The sequence below is a fragment of the Kwoniella shivajii genome, chromosome 11, assembly GCF_035658355.1.
Source record: "Kwoniella shivajii chromosome 11, complete sequence".
NCBI lineage: Eukaryota > Fungi > Basidiomycota > Tremellomycetes > Tremellales > Cryptococcaceae > Kwoniella > Kwoniella shivajii.
The window spans coordinates 62,088-78,273 of record NC_085918.1 but is presented as its reverse complement, the minus strand read 5'-3'; the positions used below and the strand labels follow the sequence as shown (position 1 = coordinate 78,273).

The following is a 16,186-nucleotide window of genomic DNA, read 5'->3' as shown; positions in this document are numbered from 1 at the left end:
GACTATAAACCCATAAAAATCCCAAAAAAAAAGCTCGTCCCGATTGATACGGTACCTAAAATTTTTCGAGACTTTTCCTCATCTCAATCTTTCTACTCAATTTGTCCAATAAATCAAACATCATTTCACTGTTTGCTTCATATAATTTATCGTGATATTGATCCCAGTCCTCTCTGGTTGCGCCGAATGATTTCGAGGAGACGACATTTCCCCTTTTCCTGTTTCGCATTCCCATAGGTAGTTGACCAGAACCCCGATTGGATTGTTGTGTATCATAAGCATTATCGTCTGTTGATGATGATGATGATGACGCAGGTAATAAAGGTTTGTGTTGAGTATTAGGATCAATACCTTTTCGTAATAATGAAATGGCTTCAATCTCTTTGAGTCCAGGAGCATGTAATACGATTGATGGATCACGTAAAAACTGATAGGCGTTCAAAAGTAATTCTGATCCGAGTATAGGTACCTATTTTTTCCCAAAATTGAAATGATCAGTTTTTTTACACAACATATTAATGTGAAGTTGGATGGAAATGAGCACTAAATGGGACTTACTCGACTAACTATTCCTGCTGGAATAGCAGAACTCAGTTTCTTTTCAAGATATGTCCATCCCATAAAAGCAGGTAACACCAAATCCCTATGTTCAATCGACGTTTAGTATTATTCCAGATATTCGGTGCAAGTCATGGAGGGGGATCAGGGGTCATACTTACATGGAACCTAAAAGACGGTAAAAGCTAATATATTCCAGACCGGAATGGATAAATACCATATCTCTCATTGAATCAGGGATTTCGAGTTGTGCACTTGGTGCTAAAGATCCTATGAAATGTAAAGTCACAGGTGGTCTGGATTTATCGTTCGAGGAAATATAAGTGGAATTTGATTCGTCGGATAATGGAAGATATCCCCATGCTTCTGGGTCATCTAGCAAACGAGATGATTGAAATCAGTATCATCATTTTCGATTGATATGCCACGGAAAACACATACCTTGAATTGCGGAATGAAGATCTTTCAAAATCGGATTATAAGTTCTTCTCCAAGGTTGGATATTGCCCAAAATCGCTAATCGAGATGGTATCGATTCAGCTCGTTTTGGGAAATATTCTTCAACTTGAACGAGATCACTATCGGGTAATCTTGAAGCATCAACTGGGAAAATCTAATTTTTTGGTTGAAATCAAGTTAGCTGACAAGAGCCTGGAACGAGTTTACCACAAACTGAATCGCCCACTTACAGGAACGAATTCTTCAACTTGAACATTACCCCAACTAGTTTCTTTAAGTATATCCGCCCATTTCAAAACTTCAGATTTCAAATAATTTTTAACATGTTTACTCAATGTTAGATAAGTTAATCTTTCTTGTTTAGCAGCTAATTCCCAACTTTTCCTTTCATGTTCACTTAAATTTTCTAATTCATGTAACATACAAACGACTTGCATGTCTTTAGCTTCTTTCATTGCTTCGTAAGCCAAGTTGTTTTTAGGCCAATTCCAAAATGCGTGATCACATGAAATATGAATCGTAACGTCTATCTCTCCATTCGATACTGCCGAAGCGAACGTTCCATCAGAATAAGGTGTTGGTGGTATTGTATAATTCATCCCAGATGATAAAACTTCCGCATATCCCCATCGGAAATTGTCACCTTAGAAGATCCATCGTCTTGTCAGCTCAGGGATACCGTATATTCTCAAACCACTCACGATAAAGAGTGAAGTTAGCGCCTATATCAGTCAACGTCTTGATGACGGCTCCAACGACCTCTACAAGATATTTGTGATAGTATTAGCAAATGATTTTTTTTAATAATAATAATGAACAAGCAGAGAGTCAAGTCATTCCTGAATGGTATATGTAACTCACCTTCATGAAACCCTGCATGTTCTAAAACGGCGATTCTTAATCCATCAATTCCACCTTGATTCTCTTCCTTGACATCCCTTCTTGATCTAATCAATTTAGGTAAATCGTATGCGCTAGTTTCGACAAAAGTACCATGATCACCTGCTGATTTGGTACTTAATGAATGTGGATAGAATACGTCTTCCGCAGATAGATATGATGAAAATGAAGGGAATGCTTGAGTTGAATATTCCGCTGGAATAGATTTGTACAATACAAATATAGTACTCAATAAGATGAATGGTAAAGAACGTCTTGAAGGCATGAAACGACTTCGAGGTCGAGACATTTTATGTATTTCGCCGAGGACTGATTATTGATGATCGAAAGTACTGATTTGGAAGATTATCTAGGAGTTATCGTGCTGACTTGAGGGGATGTGACAAGAGAGTATCTGTTGTAGGGTCGTCGAAGGAAAGTGGTTCAGCGCAGCTGTTAATCAAAGTTCATGAAAAGGAGTGTGGGTCAAGTTCGAATATCAAAAAGTAATTCAGCACAGCTGAGTGTTTGTCGTATCAAACGAAGGAGAATGGGTATTAAAGAGTGATTATGATATTTTTGATTAGATGCTATGAAGATGAGAGGTGTTAGTGAAAATATGTAAATTGGATTGCGAATACAATCTTTGCATGACAGTATCCTTTCGCATCGTCAATCCCTAAGCCCCCAAAAAGGTGGAAAGGAAAGCCACCGAGTCTCTTCGGACATCGTTAAACGTGGGCTTGTAGGTATTCCAAGGAATGAAAGAACGAATGAATGGATTTATAGCCTCTTACATCTCTTCCAACAACAAAGGTTGAAGGAAAAGAAGAAGCTTAAAATCCCATTCCACCTAATGATAAGGTTTTATTCCGAACATGGTAATCTGGTTCGGACATTCCGGGATCAAAGTTTGCACCATGGCGTTTTCAAGGTGAAGACACAAGAAAGATACAAAGCATGAAAGTAGAGAAGAACGAGAGAAGAGAAGGCTGAAGAGAAAACCAAAAAAAAAACCATCTCATCGATATATCCGCTTTTGGTAAATCAACTTCCTGGTATTCAGGGAAAACAGAACGAGGAGAGATTCTCAGGCACAAACTGAATCTCGATTGCCGCATTCCGGAATAAAAACATTCTTTCTCATTCTTACTAGATACGAGCAGACATGACAAGGCAGCAAGCATACACGAAAGCATTGCTGCGGATGCAAGATGCCTCACGAACAACGCCTTTCATCTAGCTTGTGGGTATCCAACTAACTGGCAAGGTCCTGATTCGTACGGCAGTGTGGATCACCAAATTGGCCAACATGTAGCTCAAAATCAGACGCGAGGGAAGAGCGCGTCGATGGATCCTGCTGCCCATTCCTATCTATATATCATCGGTACCATTCTTTCTTTCATGTCTTATGCATATGGGTAGTGTATAGAAACACCTGTCCATCAGACATCAGATGTGTGATTGCAGGAAGCCCAAAAATCAACACAAGAATCACGATTAAGGCTTGTGGACGCTACTGTCGACGGCATCACGGGGTGCTAGCCAAGGTGAGACGGCTTTATATGCAAATTCGTTTGGGCTATCGTCACTTTCGATATAGACACTAATGATCCCGCTGGGGAAGCGAAGAAGCGGCCACTCCACGATTTTTCTGTCAAAACGTTACACCCATTTTGACTGAATCATCCGGAGAGTGAGGTCCCGAATAGACTATCAGGAAAAGGTACAAGAATGAGGGTGACCCTGGTCTACAAAGCAAACATTTATTCATTCGACCCACAATTCGAATTCAGAACATGCTTTTCCTCCTATTCAATTTGAGGTTTTAGCTCTGTAACTTATTGATTTCCTTGGGGCTATGACCTTTGTTGTCTCGTCCGGATTACTCCTGGAGCTCTCTGTCAATTCAGTCAAATGTATTCGTGTGTTGAATTACTGCTAAGGATATAATTAACTAATCAACGCGTCTGACTTAAGCTTTTCTTTCCTTTTCATTTTGAATCGTAAATCAGGAGATTCCCCTTCCCCCGATGCCCCTTTTGTCTGTTGTTTTTCTCTCCTAGTGCCTGGGTGATGTGATCTTTACGATAAAACATGTTTCTCTAATTTTGCTTTGCATCGCACATCGCGTTCATTCGATTAATCGGATGAATTTTGTTGTATGTCTTTTTGTTTTGATTATCGATTTTCCTGAATTTTATCAGTCACAATGATCTACCTGTCCACGATTCGAGATACGATCATGTCTCAATTGAATGATTGAGTGAATCTAATCCATTTTATTACGTTCTGTATCAATCCATTCTCAGTTTCATTCTTCGTATTTTCTCCTTAGATAAATAGATAGACAGATACCCGTTCCGTGGATAAGACAGGTATTGAGACCGCTGATACATCGCATTGACGATTCAATCTCACGTTGAAGTGTGTTATTGAAGTTGTTTCCCAGGGGGGTTTTGTGACACATAGTGAGTCAAAGTTTCACCCTTCCAACCTACTATCACTTGACGAGTGGTCCTTCAAGTATATCTTCGTTGTATGGATCTTGAGAAGAACGGTCAACGGTCATATCTTCTCGTCTCTCTCACGAATCGTCCTCCCATCCGCCGGTCGGTAGATGCAGCGGCACACTGTCATTTAAACACTCTTTCATTACCCGACCCTCCCCTTTGGTTCCATCTATTGACTTCATCGAAACCTAAGCAAGATTCTCCCGATTGACAGTTCTTGCTCTCCCAAATGATTAGATTTACACCACCTTCAACACCACTTGTGACCAATCCAATCCGACTCGAATCACCTCCCAGTTCGAAGAATAATCAGTCATCTACATCAAAGAGACGTTGTTGTAAGATGCCTTTGGCTATAAACCGATTTACTTCTTTCCTATTATTAGGATTTGGTATAACGGTAATACTATTCCATACGCTCATCCAACAGACCACTGGTCATTCGACTATAGAAGTGAGTGATGAACTTTTGGATAATGGAATAATAAGTTGATTAATCAAAAACTCAATCCGCATAGCATATAAGCAAGCTCAGTAAATATTTACCTTCAAAAACAGTGAATCGATGGGCAGATCTTTACGTTGCAGAAGCAGATTTCCCAGAAACAAAGTATATGAGTGGTGTAGCAGGTTTCAGTGAGTTTATTATGACTGATATCCCTTTCGTCCACTGTTGGAATAAAAGGCATATCTAAATGCCAAAAATCAAGAGAGGCTAATAAAGTCCGATGTGATAGATTATTTCCATAATCTTTATTCAGCCAATGGAACCTTTATAATAGTGACTTCTGATCCATCAACATTACCTGAATATGGTATAAGTGGAATACTATCTGGATTAGCTGATCCAGCCGATAAATATCACAATCATCAAGCTGCAGAAGAAGATAGAATAATGGTCGTATCACCTGAAGAAGCCAAGGAAAGGATGTTATTGGGTAAAGCCGCTATAAGGAAAAGTGGTGTCAGTGTGAGTGATCTTATTTATATTCAGTCCATATGACCAATAAGGCAATAAAGGCTGACGTGAATTGCACATGCTCAGCTCATGTTTGCCGATATACGAGAAGGTGAACATCAAAGTTCTTTCTTAAACCATTATTACCATTGTAAGTATTTGCATCGAGACTTAACCTCTGATTGCCCATAAGCTGATATGAGTTGGATCTTTTTGCAGTCAGTGAGCGATTTCCTATTGATACACTACATGAAATCTAAGTGTTATCCACCACGAACTGACCTTTTTACTTCACAAAGTCGGCGAGATGTTCCTTGGTCTATGGAGAGTAGTTACGGCTGCCGGAGAGATTGAGCTTCCCTCTCGACTGATTTATAAAGCTCAGTCTGTCGACTGGGTAAGTCGTGAGATAGTCTTCTCACACTCGTTCATCGATTGACATTCCCATTCTTGTAGAGAGATCGACCTGGAATCACAACTTGGTTTCAACAAGCTGTTCTCCCCGAAGCTGAAATTGAAGAAGCCAACATCTTTGAAGATCGAAGGAAGAGTGGTGTCACTTACTTGTTCGATAAAATAGCTATCGCTGATGTAAGTCTTGTTCAGACCATGCCAGAATGTGCACTGGATAATCTTGAGACTGATCAAATTGAAAATTCATATGGTAGCGTTGGGCAGCTCATCGAATTGGAGTAAATGTCAAATATTGGAATAAAGCCATTGCAGATTTACCTCTTTTAGATGTACCTAAAACCTGGATGGATCCATTGCGTGATCAGATCAAACGACTCGCAATTGCAGAAGGTTGTGAAGTCAAACGAGAGAATTCTAAAGTGCCAACTGTGTTGTACATCAATCGGTATGTGAATGACGATTGACGACTAGTTTTCGATATACTGACGAGTTCCCCTGACCGATTGTTCTGAGTAGACAATTAACTTCAAGAAGGTTGATCGATCATGATGCGCAGGAATTGGTTGAAGAGATGGAAAAACTTCAAGCTGAAGGTGTAATCGAATTCCACAATGAATATATGGAGAAGTTACCTCGAGTAGAGCAATTTTGTTTGGCAATGAGATCTGATGTGAGTGAATTGATCTGCTGTACAAATAGCAGCTGCCTTGCATCTTCATCGGATGTGTGTGATCAATAAGCTGATGAGAGATTACGCTTTGCGATGATAGGTAATGTTCGCTGTTCATGGTAATGGACTTTCTCATCAACTGTGGATGAGACCAGGATCAGCAGTGATGGAAATCATGCCTGTAACCGGTTTCGCACGAGATTATGCTATCTTGGGTGAAATGATGGGTCATGAATATTATGCTATTCATTATAATGAAACATTCCCACCTGAGAAGTGAGTTGGCCCTATCGCACTCGTTTTTGAGGGTATACACGCGCCATGCTTGTCACACGGAAGAAAGGAAGCTGACTTCGATTCACTCGTAGATGGAGGAAACCAGATGGATGGGGAGTTGATCAAGGTCCAGATTTCCATTCACCAAGAATAACCGTAAGTCCGAAAATCTTGTTATAATACTTTGCCACTTTGAGTTGACATCTGGTGGGTTCGTCTTTGTTAGGTCGACGGTAAATTCATGGCTGGTATGGTAAGAGAAATGGCAGCTAAAAGAATAGACGTTGTCGAACAACCTTTGCCTTGGTAGATCATTCTTTCTTTAAGTGTTGAATTCTTCTTTTGGGTCATAGTTTTTGGATTGTTTTGGACAAGGGTAAATGGTGGCATGTCTTCCTACGTGCTTATTTATGTACCGCACCATTTAACCATATATATACACACATAGAACACAATTTTTTGCATTGACATGTTATGTATAATCACTCGTTTTATGTGACAACCTGTGGTTGTGGTTCTGGGAACGCGAGGACACCTAGGAATTGCCTTATCATCGTTTAGTACAAAGTCAATTTGTGTCGATGATCAGTCAGACTGAACGACAGATCAGCAATATTGACTATTTGAGTTCGAGGTCATCATCATCATTAGCATGAAATTTGTCTCGAAGCACTTCAGGTGTTGAGTGGTTCTGATGAATTCGAGCTCGATCAATCATTACGTTTGTCTCATCAGTGTTTGATGTGACCTTTCGCAATGTCATCTGCGTGTCGCACAGAAATACACTATTTTATCGATCGATGAATCTGCTCTTGTGCCTTGAACTTCGGATTCGGTGGACAAGTCAAGTAAATGAGAAAAAGTAGAAGTGCACACAAAGGAACAAGTGGTAGAGATTGAATGTATCATGGCGTGCATCCCCTACAAAAAAGACCCAATCCCGTAAACGTAAATAACGAATTCCTTTTCTGACTCCGTGATAATGGGAGTCAAAGTTTACTCGTCAGCCTCGACGTTGACGGTTTGGAGACCCTGTGAAAAGAGATCATTCACAGCGTTAGTTTACTCAAATCAAAACAAGATATGACGGATTACTATGTTGTTTAGATTTAGAAACTCACCTTGAAGCTGGTTACACCTTCAACAACAGATGCAAGTACGTAAAGTTTCTCTTTAGCACCTTCATCATCGTTTCTCTTTCTCTCAAGTCTGACTCTGATTCTCTTGGGGGGAGATCGGATACCTCTAGCCCAGATAGCTTGGTTCAATCCAGGTGAAATTCGAACATCGTTTACACCCATTGATTTTTGAGCGAATTCAACGATTGATTTGATGGCTTTAGGGGCCTCTAAAAGATTCCAAATAAAAAAGCAAAGCCAGTGTGAATTAGTTATACATTTCACTTTTAAGCCTTCCCCCTTGCCCTTGCCCTTTGGATAGAAACTCAACTCACTCTTCTTGAAAGATAAATCGTGGACTCTCTTGTGAAGGTGGATGGTGTATTCACGAGTCACAACATCGTGAAGAGCTGATCGAGGAGTTCGGGTCTATCAACAACAGGAATCAAGGCGAGTCAGCGATCCGTTCTTTCTTCACTATGACATTTCCTCCGTAACGCTGGTCAATCCAAGATGGGGGCATGGTATTGGTCTTGCTCCTGGATTGGGAATATGGGATACTGTTGGATCTCTACTGGATTTTCTAATTGGCGAATGTTTGAAGGTAGCCATGTTTGTTTAACGATTCCACTGCCATCTCAACATAAATCAAAGGGTCCTCCTTCCTACATGCTGTAGTGTAGCATATATTCTTCTCTCTTTATGAAAGTAGTCCAACCTATCCTATCCAGCGAAATAAGATTGTCTATCCAGTTGATTATGCTACGATATCCCATATCCCAAATCCGATATCCAATCCAATCCATTATCCAAAAGCAGAATCCGTGATCCATATCCCATATTCCCATATCCACCCATGACCCATTTTTTTATGTGTTATACCGGGAGGATGTGATTGACCTGAAAAAATGGAGATTTGTGTACTAACCTTTCGTTCCTTGGTAGTGGGAGCCTAAACAACAATACTTATGTCAGTATACATTATTCTCTCTGTGCAGTGGATTCCCTTCCGACATTCTCCATAGCGAAGACTATCCCAACATCTACTCCAGTGATATCTTCTACGCAATAACTTCTATTCATCCTCCCACAGTTGTGTTTTCACCATGTCTTCATCCCTCAATGACATCCAGCTTTCTATCCTTTCTACGTTTTTCGTTTCTAAACGTTCGATAGACCAGCCTGAACTCACCATTTTGAACCTCGTCTTTTTTTGAATGAACTTGATGGATGGAGAAAAATCTGACTTATCTACTGATAGATTACTTTTCAACGAACTGAGAGTGTGAGCGAGTAGCAGCAAACCCAGGCAAGAGAGAGTGAGAGGACTGAGAGACACACCACACTGGGGGGAGGAGCTAGGGAAAGCAAAGGGAGAGCAATGATTGAACAACCAAGCGTACGGTGAGAGATGCAAAACAGAGGACGAGTGTGGCACTTGAAGGTGACCAATGGAAGCATCGGCGTTAATTTCCTTCACGACTGGCGAACATTCTTAAATCCGATGCACACGATTCTGTCGCGTGTTTGGCTATCAACCGGTCCACTCGTCATTGATCACATTTTTCAATATTAATCTACTTCAGCTCGTACAAGCATACGAGGTAATGACAATAGAACAAAATCATTGGATATGATACATAAGACGAGTAATGAGTAAATCATTCATTATCAATATCCATCCCATCTTGCAGACCTCCGTCACCAGCTGGTTTGGTGGGACTCAGACCTGTTAACCTAGCTGCCAACCCGTGCGGAGATTGGGATTGAGCCTGAAGATGTTCAGTTGAATTACCGCTCATCCTCGCGGATAAAGTAGGTTTGGGATTGGGCGCAGGTCGAGTCTCCGTTGTTATTCCTGATGGGGCTAATTGAGGTGAAGAAGTATTTGACCCAGGATTGGACGTTGAGTTTGGGTTGATCCTAGAAGCTAGTGGATTTGACTGATGAGTCTGATTTGGGATACCATTATCGAGATTGAGAGTCAGCCGCGATACGATTGAAGGCTGCGCGGGAGCTAGATGGGAAGAGACATTTGGTTGTGCGGTTTGCGCTTGCCCCTGAGACTGAGGCGGTAATGCAGGACTTGGATTCAGGAAAGTCGTTGATCTTGGTAAAGGTGGTGTATCACTGTTATCTGCAGGTTCCGAAGTTGATCTATTATCATGGTTGGGATTGATTGTTGAAGAAGATCGTTTGGCCATGAAATCTTTGACGAAGTTTTGTATTTCCTAAATGAACAGTGCAATTCGAACTGTCAGTGAAACTATACTCTGATGAACAGTGGTGAAGAGAAAGAGGCGTCTCCAGCTTACTCGTTTAGCTATTTTAGCATAATCTTCTTTACCATTTTCAGTTTCTTCTTTCACTAAATCAAGACAAGCGGCCATGACTTCTCTTGTCCAGCTTTCCCTTCCATCTCTCAATTCCTTCAGGTCACCTTGCAACAGTCCTACCGCTTTTTTCAATTCATTCATTTCTTGATCTTTCTGGGTTATGGTTTGACTGATTGTAGTTAGTGCAGCTCGCAGAAGGACAAAGTCATTTCGAAGTGATTTGATTTCTTCGGTGTGGATAATAATAGTTGCAGAGGAAGAAACTTGGACTTCGTTGACTGTACTACAATCTAAACGACATTGTTTGATAGTCTCTGCTAAAGATTGTACACCAGATGATATCTGTTGAAATACACCTGATCTTGAAGTTTTGTCGACTAGTAACCCTTTAACTTCATTAGTCAGTTGAGCCATATCACTCCTCAAGGCATTCAGAGCATTCAATATACTCGACAAATCCGTGCTTGACCCATTTGTAGATCCCGAAATCGAGGTGTTGCGTCTAGCGGATGATTCCAGTTGTTTCATCTGTTCAGCTAATTTCGCAAATTCGTCCTTCAGGTTACTGACTTCGTTCCAGTCAACTGGCTTGTCACTCTGTTGATCTGAAGTGATCGATAGTCTTTGATATCGAAGTTGACCCATCATATTTTGTAAACAAGCAGTTGCTACATTCGGTGTTATCGGTACAGTCGGTGTTGCAGCTGAAGTTGCAATTTGTGATTTGATACTTCCCATCTCCTCTGATAATCTTGCTATCTCTTTCTGCATACGTCCTACCAGTTTCTCATTTACTCCGTCATCACTCATAGCGATACTATCGTTATTGGGTCTTACCCTTGACGATTTAGATTCGATTTCAACATCCAATTCTCCAGCATCAACGTCCCTTTCTTTCCTTTTCAGACCTCGGATGGCGCCATTGGGATCCCTCCTATTTTCTAAGCCGCTCCAACCACTATACTCTCTCATTTGCTTTCTTCGAGCTTCATTATCCATAAAATCAGAATCCTTTGTCATTAGTTCAGTTTCGACAGTGTCAATCCTGAAATCGAAATCATCTTTCATTGATTCACATTTGTCCAGTCTCGCTATTATATCATCCAATACAGCTCCGACCTTTCGTTTCTTCATCTCCACGTCAATGTCCTGGTCAACGCTGACAGTTGTGGAGCCTTCTGCAGTACATTCGTCAAGAGGTGGTGGTGGCGGGACATCTCTCACTGGCGGTGGTGGTGGCTGTTCTACATTTTCAGGTTGTTTCAATATTCTACTATCGATTTCTTCTAATTTCCTCATCCTCTCTTTCAATCCATCTATTTCCAACGCACTAATGGCTTCTAACGAATTACCAGTTTTATTTATTGTCCTTCTTATCAACTCGGTAAAGCTACTTTGTAAAGCTATCATCTGATCATTCAATGCTCTTTCAGCTTGACTAACTCGTTTTTGAGCGTCTTCGAATGCAACTGAGGTAGGATTCGTATGTGGGAAAGTGGATAATCGAGAAAAGTGTTTCAGTGCTAATGAGTGTTGAGATGTAGTGACGAGAGCTGTATGCATTGCTCTGTAGTGAGAAACGATCAGTATCTTGATACGTTTATAGAGTATTTTCGAAAGCTAACTTACTTTGAGAAGTTCTCTAATGCACCCATGACTGAACCTGAACTAGGCTGGAGTGTATCTCTGCTTGATGAGGAAGATGTTCCGGGTGGTATAGCCAAGGGAGACCTTGCGCCATCATTCGGTCGGTCGGAAGATACTTTCCTAGCTGGACGATACGGCATCGGTTGATTGGGTCTGATGACACTAGGTCCAGTTGGGATAAATATAGGACGAGAGTCTCTGGGATCTATAGGTTGAGGTTGATAATTCAATATTGGAGAAGGTATTTGTCCAGGTTCAATGTCATCTGAAGGAATATATGTGCTAGTGGAATACACGATTTCGGATCAGCTAATAGTACACGCAGCCAGTTGTTCCTCTTATAATAGTCATATTCTTAGACCAGATGATAACTTACTCTGTTCTGTATGACCTGTCTCTATCCCTGTCCCTATCTCTATCTCTGACCAAACCACCAGCACTATTTTGTCTGCTCCTTTCATTATCTGGACTTCCACTTCTTCTTGATGGACCGGCATTTACAGCATATGGATTTACGGTCGCGCCATATAACGATGAAGACTGATGGGAATGTTGCGGAGGTACATGTTGTACTGGGTACGCATCATTCCTTAATGTTGTGCGACCTGATGCACGAGGAGGAAGATGTGGAGGTGGTTGTCTATCTGACCAAGAGTTCGAATTGGAACTCCAATTTCGGTCTGTGTCTGGTGATCTGGGTGGTAGTGGAGGAGGAGGCGCCATCCTTGCCTTTGTGATGTGTGCCTTGATATGTAGCGATAGCAGGTAATTTGTGAGAAAGACAGGTTCAAGAGATTGACGTTTGACCGTCATTTCCCAAACATTGTTCGCGATAGCAATTTATGAATTCAGTATGACGCGTGAATTGTGTCAGCGTTTTCTTTTTTTTTCTGGTTCGTTTTTTTTTTTTATCCCATTCGACATTATCCGATTTCACCTTCTTTCCGATATAACTCTCTTCCAATATCATCCATTTTGTTCGAATTTGATCTTCATCGTGTACCGCATTCATCGAGCATCACTTATTTCCCACTCCAGATATGACACGCTGTCGATAGCCACACATTCCGTCGAAACTCGTATACATTCATCTTATTTCCTCCCTTGTCCCGAATTTTTCCTTACAAGCTACCTCAAGCTACCTTGCGACATTGAGAGTTCAGATCTCTTTGCGGATCTGTATCCATATGTCCATTCACTCAACATCCCCCTACCGATCACAGAGTATTCGAGATCGCTTCTCAATTTGAAACTGTTCCAATCTCTACGATTCTCAATTTGAAACTGTTCCAATCTCTACGACTTTCTGGATCATCCAAAATCTCGACTATTTTCCTATTATGCATTTCTCGAGAATTGTTCGTCATCTATGAGAAGCCGTTGATATCATTCTACATTCAATTCGTCGAGAAACAACCTTTCTTCGAACTCATTAGAAAGTCGAGACGATTACGTAGAATACCTCTGCCACTCGTCGAAGCTCGTGGAATTCAGGTTATTTCTCTCTTCGTCCCAAACAATCACCTTTAATGTTTACACCCTGCTCCTAGGATGGAACTCGAGTATGTAGAACAATCAAACCTCGAGGAGGACGAGGAGGACGAGGAGGTCAGTACATTGATAACATCGTGGGAAGAGAACTTGATCCATTGCTGATCCGAACTTCTTATTCCTCCTTCTATCAGCCTCGACCATTTACTCCGGAAAAAATGAAGCAGATCAGAGACCTGGTCGACACTCATGCAATTGCTGCTAACGAATGTATTCGGACTGCCGCTTCTTCGGGAAACATAACTGGCATTATGTTTCATCTCACCAATATAACTTCTATCCTAGAAGATTATTCTACTCTCGGACCCCATTTACCTCAAAATATCTTCCACAAAACCACTTTTCGTCTTCGTGCACTCTTAGATCAGCTTGATGACTTGCGGCACCGCGTCAACGCACGATCATATAAACTACCTTCGTTTTCTCTCCAATGGGTACCTTCAGAGAAGGGGGGTATGAAGCTTGATTTGGATATTGAAAAGCTTAAATGGCTCGTATCTCTTGGATATTCGGATGAGGAGATCGCGAGCGATTGGTTCGGTGTCTCTAGGAGTAGCATATTTTGACGTAGAAAAGAAGAAGGGATAAAGAAGAGAGATTGGACTGATATGGACGAGGAACAACTGTTACAAGTAAGCAAGCTTTCTTACCTGTCACCTTCCTTTTTCTGCGTTCTTCTTACCGTTCGGCCGTTTTTGAGTACGTCTCTATCTTCCATTTCTTGATCCAAACTCATCCATTCTCGTTCACCTCATTCTCGTCTCGCTTCACCTCGACGAATATCATAGAAGCCAGGCCAAGATTCACGAATCTCAACGCCAAAGACACAGCTATCGATACTTGTGTTCATTCAATTTACGTTTTATTCAATATTGATATCGCGTTTCAGGCCATCAGGATGGTGTTTCATATGGGCAGCGGGCTAGAGGGTGAGAAGGGGGTACACTCCGGACTCAAGGAATTAGGCGTGAAGGTCACACAAAAGCGTGTCCGAGATGCTCTCAAGGTCTTTTACAATCGACCCGGCAAGGAGCGACGAGCAATCATCAGGAGAGTTTATCACGTTCCCTTCATCAACTCACTCTGGCACATCGATGGCCACCACAAACTGGGTCCTTGGGGAATAGTCATTCATGGTGCTATCGACGGTTTCTCTCGGAGGATCATGTATATCTTTGTCGCAGATAACAATCGCGCATCAACCGTTCTATCTGCTTTTCTTCGAGCCACTGAGAAATACGGATGGCCTAGCAGAGTTCGAGCAGATCTTGGCAAGGAGAATTGGGAAGTAAAAGCACAGATGGAGAAAGTCAGAGGTGAGTCCAGTCTATTTCGTATTTGACAAATACTTCCCTCATTGACTCATTCTTCCAAGGACTCAATCGAGGCTCGTTCATTCAAGGTCCATCTACCCATAATCAACGAATAGAGCGATTATGGGTAGACGTTCAACAGTGGTCCACCGCTCGTTACCGCCAACAGTTCATATACTATGAAGAACAAGGGTATCTCTGCAGAGATGACCCCCTTGAAATGTGGGCTCTCCACTTTGTCTATATACCCACTCTCAGAAAGGCTCTAGAGTTCTTCGTTGAAAGGTGGAACAATCATGGTATTTCGACTGAGAAAAACAGTACGCCTGTACAACTCTGGCACAGGAGTGAGTATGGCAATTGCTCGTAATTAGTAAATGCTAATCCGCGCTTCGTTAACTTGCGCGCCGCTGAAAAAATCCAGCTATCTCCTATTCAACATGTCGATCCGCTGACTGGATATCTTGAAGACCATTACGATGATCCTGACGCTGCCAAGAGATTCGAAGACTATGGCGTTGATCATTTTAAAGGGAGATCTGGTCACCAACTCAACGATAACGACCCACATAAGAAAACACCTGCGATCCTTAGCTCTTTGCCTGAAGATGTCAGAGCAATGCTTGAAAGCCTCGAATTCCGACAGCGGATTGAGGAGGTAGCAGGAGGTGACAGGTGGACTTGGCCTCCCCCAGCTGATTTTGGTTTGGAAAGGTATCTTACTGTTGTACAAGAAGTCAACCGAATTGTACGTCAGGAGTTCCCAGCTTTGTATTCGTGACTTTGTACTTTATTCATATCGGTATTCATTCATGCAACTCAGCTTGAAACATACACACTTCAAGGCCACATACATTCGATGGTGCGAAATTGTTACCACTCGATACTAACAAGATCTGTCCATCTCAATTGACCCCCTTACACTCCCTTCCATTTTGGTTGAAAAACGTCTGTTCTCTAAGCAATTCGTCGGTGAGCATCCAACGATCGATTTATTTCAACGAGATCAGGACAAGTAATTGGTGAGGGTGGGCTACATATGGCTCAATTTTGAAGAAGTAGGTCTGGCATCTGATGAATTTGCATAGTTTCGCTTACAACTCCCCTTGTCGATAACATATGATGGGATATTAGAATATTTTCGTATCATCGAGACAAGAGGAAAGTACGAATACATGAAACAATCTACAAGATCGTTTGACAAAATATATCTAGCTTCCGTTCCGAGGTGATGACAGACTTCGTGTTCATCATCTCAATATACCGATACCGACCCATATTTTCCTGGTCCAAATCATTTCTGTCGAGATTATCCCTTATAACAGGCTGAGAGAGATAGCGTCTCTGTCAAGTAGGTCTTCCTGTATGCACATCTCGTCAGCTACTGGATGACAGAGGTGAGGAGATCGTATATTACCATATCTTAAGTAGACAAGGAACTGGTTTCGATGCTTTCTATTGTCGAAACACAGACAAGCAGTCTATCACACTTTC

General features: G+C 41.6%; 5 protein-coding genes across 5 annotated transcripts; 2 read left to right on the top strand and 3 right to left on the bottom strand.

Annotated features, from left to right (window-relative positions):
- Positions 1 to 55: 55 nt before the first annotated feature.
- IL334_007472 (uncharacterized protein) lies at positions 56 to 2,206 on the bottom strand (the record flags this gene model as incomplete). The annotated part of the gene is made up of 7 exons (XM_062939162.1): positions 56 to 469; positions 559 to 643; positions 720 to 933; positions 1,000 to 1,171; positions 1,248 to 1,660; positions 1,719 to 1,778; positions 1,879 to 2,206. The coding sequence occupies 7 exons, from the start codon at positions 2,204 to 2,206 to the stop codon at positions 56 to 58; spliced, it is 1,686 nt and encodes a 561-aa protein (XP_062795213.1).
- Positions 2,207 to 4,638: 2,432 nt separating this feature from the next.
- Positions 4,639 to 7,037, top strand: IL334_007471 (uncharacterized protein; the record flags this gene model as incomplete). The annotated part of the gene is made up of 11 exons (XM_062939161.1): positions 4,639 to 4,863; positions 4,928 to 5,045; positions 5,147 to 5,379; positions 5,455 to 5,518; positions 5,667 to 5,764; positions 5,824 to 5,958; positions 6,036 to 6,226; positions 6,298 to 6,451; positions 6,552 to 6,727; positions 6,820 to 6,883; positions 6,954 to 7,037. The coding sequence occupies 11 exons, from the start codon at positions 4,639 to 4,641 to the stop codon at positions 7,035 to 7,037; spliced, it is 1,542 nt and encodes a 513-aa protein (XP_062795212.1).
- A 686-nt stretch (positions 7,038 to 7,723) lies between these two features.
- On the bottom strand, positions 7,724 to 9,040 carry IL334_007470 (uncharacterized protein; the record flags this gene model as incomplete). Its single annotated transcript, XM_062939160.1, has 5 exons — positions 7,724 to 7,759; positions 7,849 to 8,075; positions 8,181 to 8,274; positions 8,774 to 8,797; positions 9,038 to 9,040. The coding sequence occupies 5 exons, from the start codon at positions 9,038 to 9,040 to the stop codon at positions 7,724 to 7,726; spliced, it is 384 nt and encodes a 127-aa protein (XP_062795211.1).
- Positions 9,041 to 9,506: 466 nt separating this feature from the next.
- IL334_007469 (uncharacterized protein) lies at positions 9,507 to 12,551 on the bottom strand (the record flags this gene model as incomplete). Its single annotated transcript, XM_062939159.1, has 4 exons — positions 9,507 to 10,076; positions 10,161 to 11,748; positions 11,811 to 12,110; positions 12,205 to 12,551. 4 exons carry the CDS (start codon positions 12,549 to 12,551, stop codon positions 9,507 to 9,509), a joined length of 2,805 nt encoding a protein of 934 aa, XP_062795210.1.
- Positions 12,552 to 14,277: 1,726 nt separating this feature from the next.
- IL334_007468 (uncharacterized protein) lies at positions 14,278 to 15,473 on the top strand (the record flags this gene model as incomplete). Its single annotated transcript, XM_062939158.1, has 3 exons — positions 14,278 to 14,695; positions 14,755 to 15,039; positions 15,163 to 15,473. The coding sequence occupies 3 exons, from the start codon at positions 14,278 to 14,280 to the stop codon at positions 15,471 to 15,473; spliced, it is 1,014 nt and encodes a 337-aa protein (XP_062795209.1).
- Between the last annotated feature and the right edge of the window lie 713 nt (positions 15,474 to 16,186).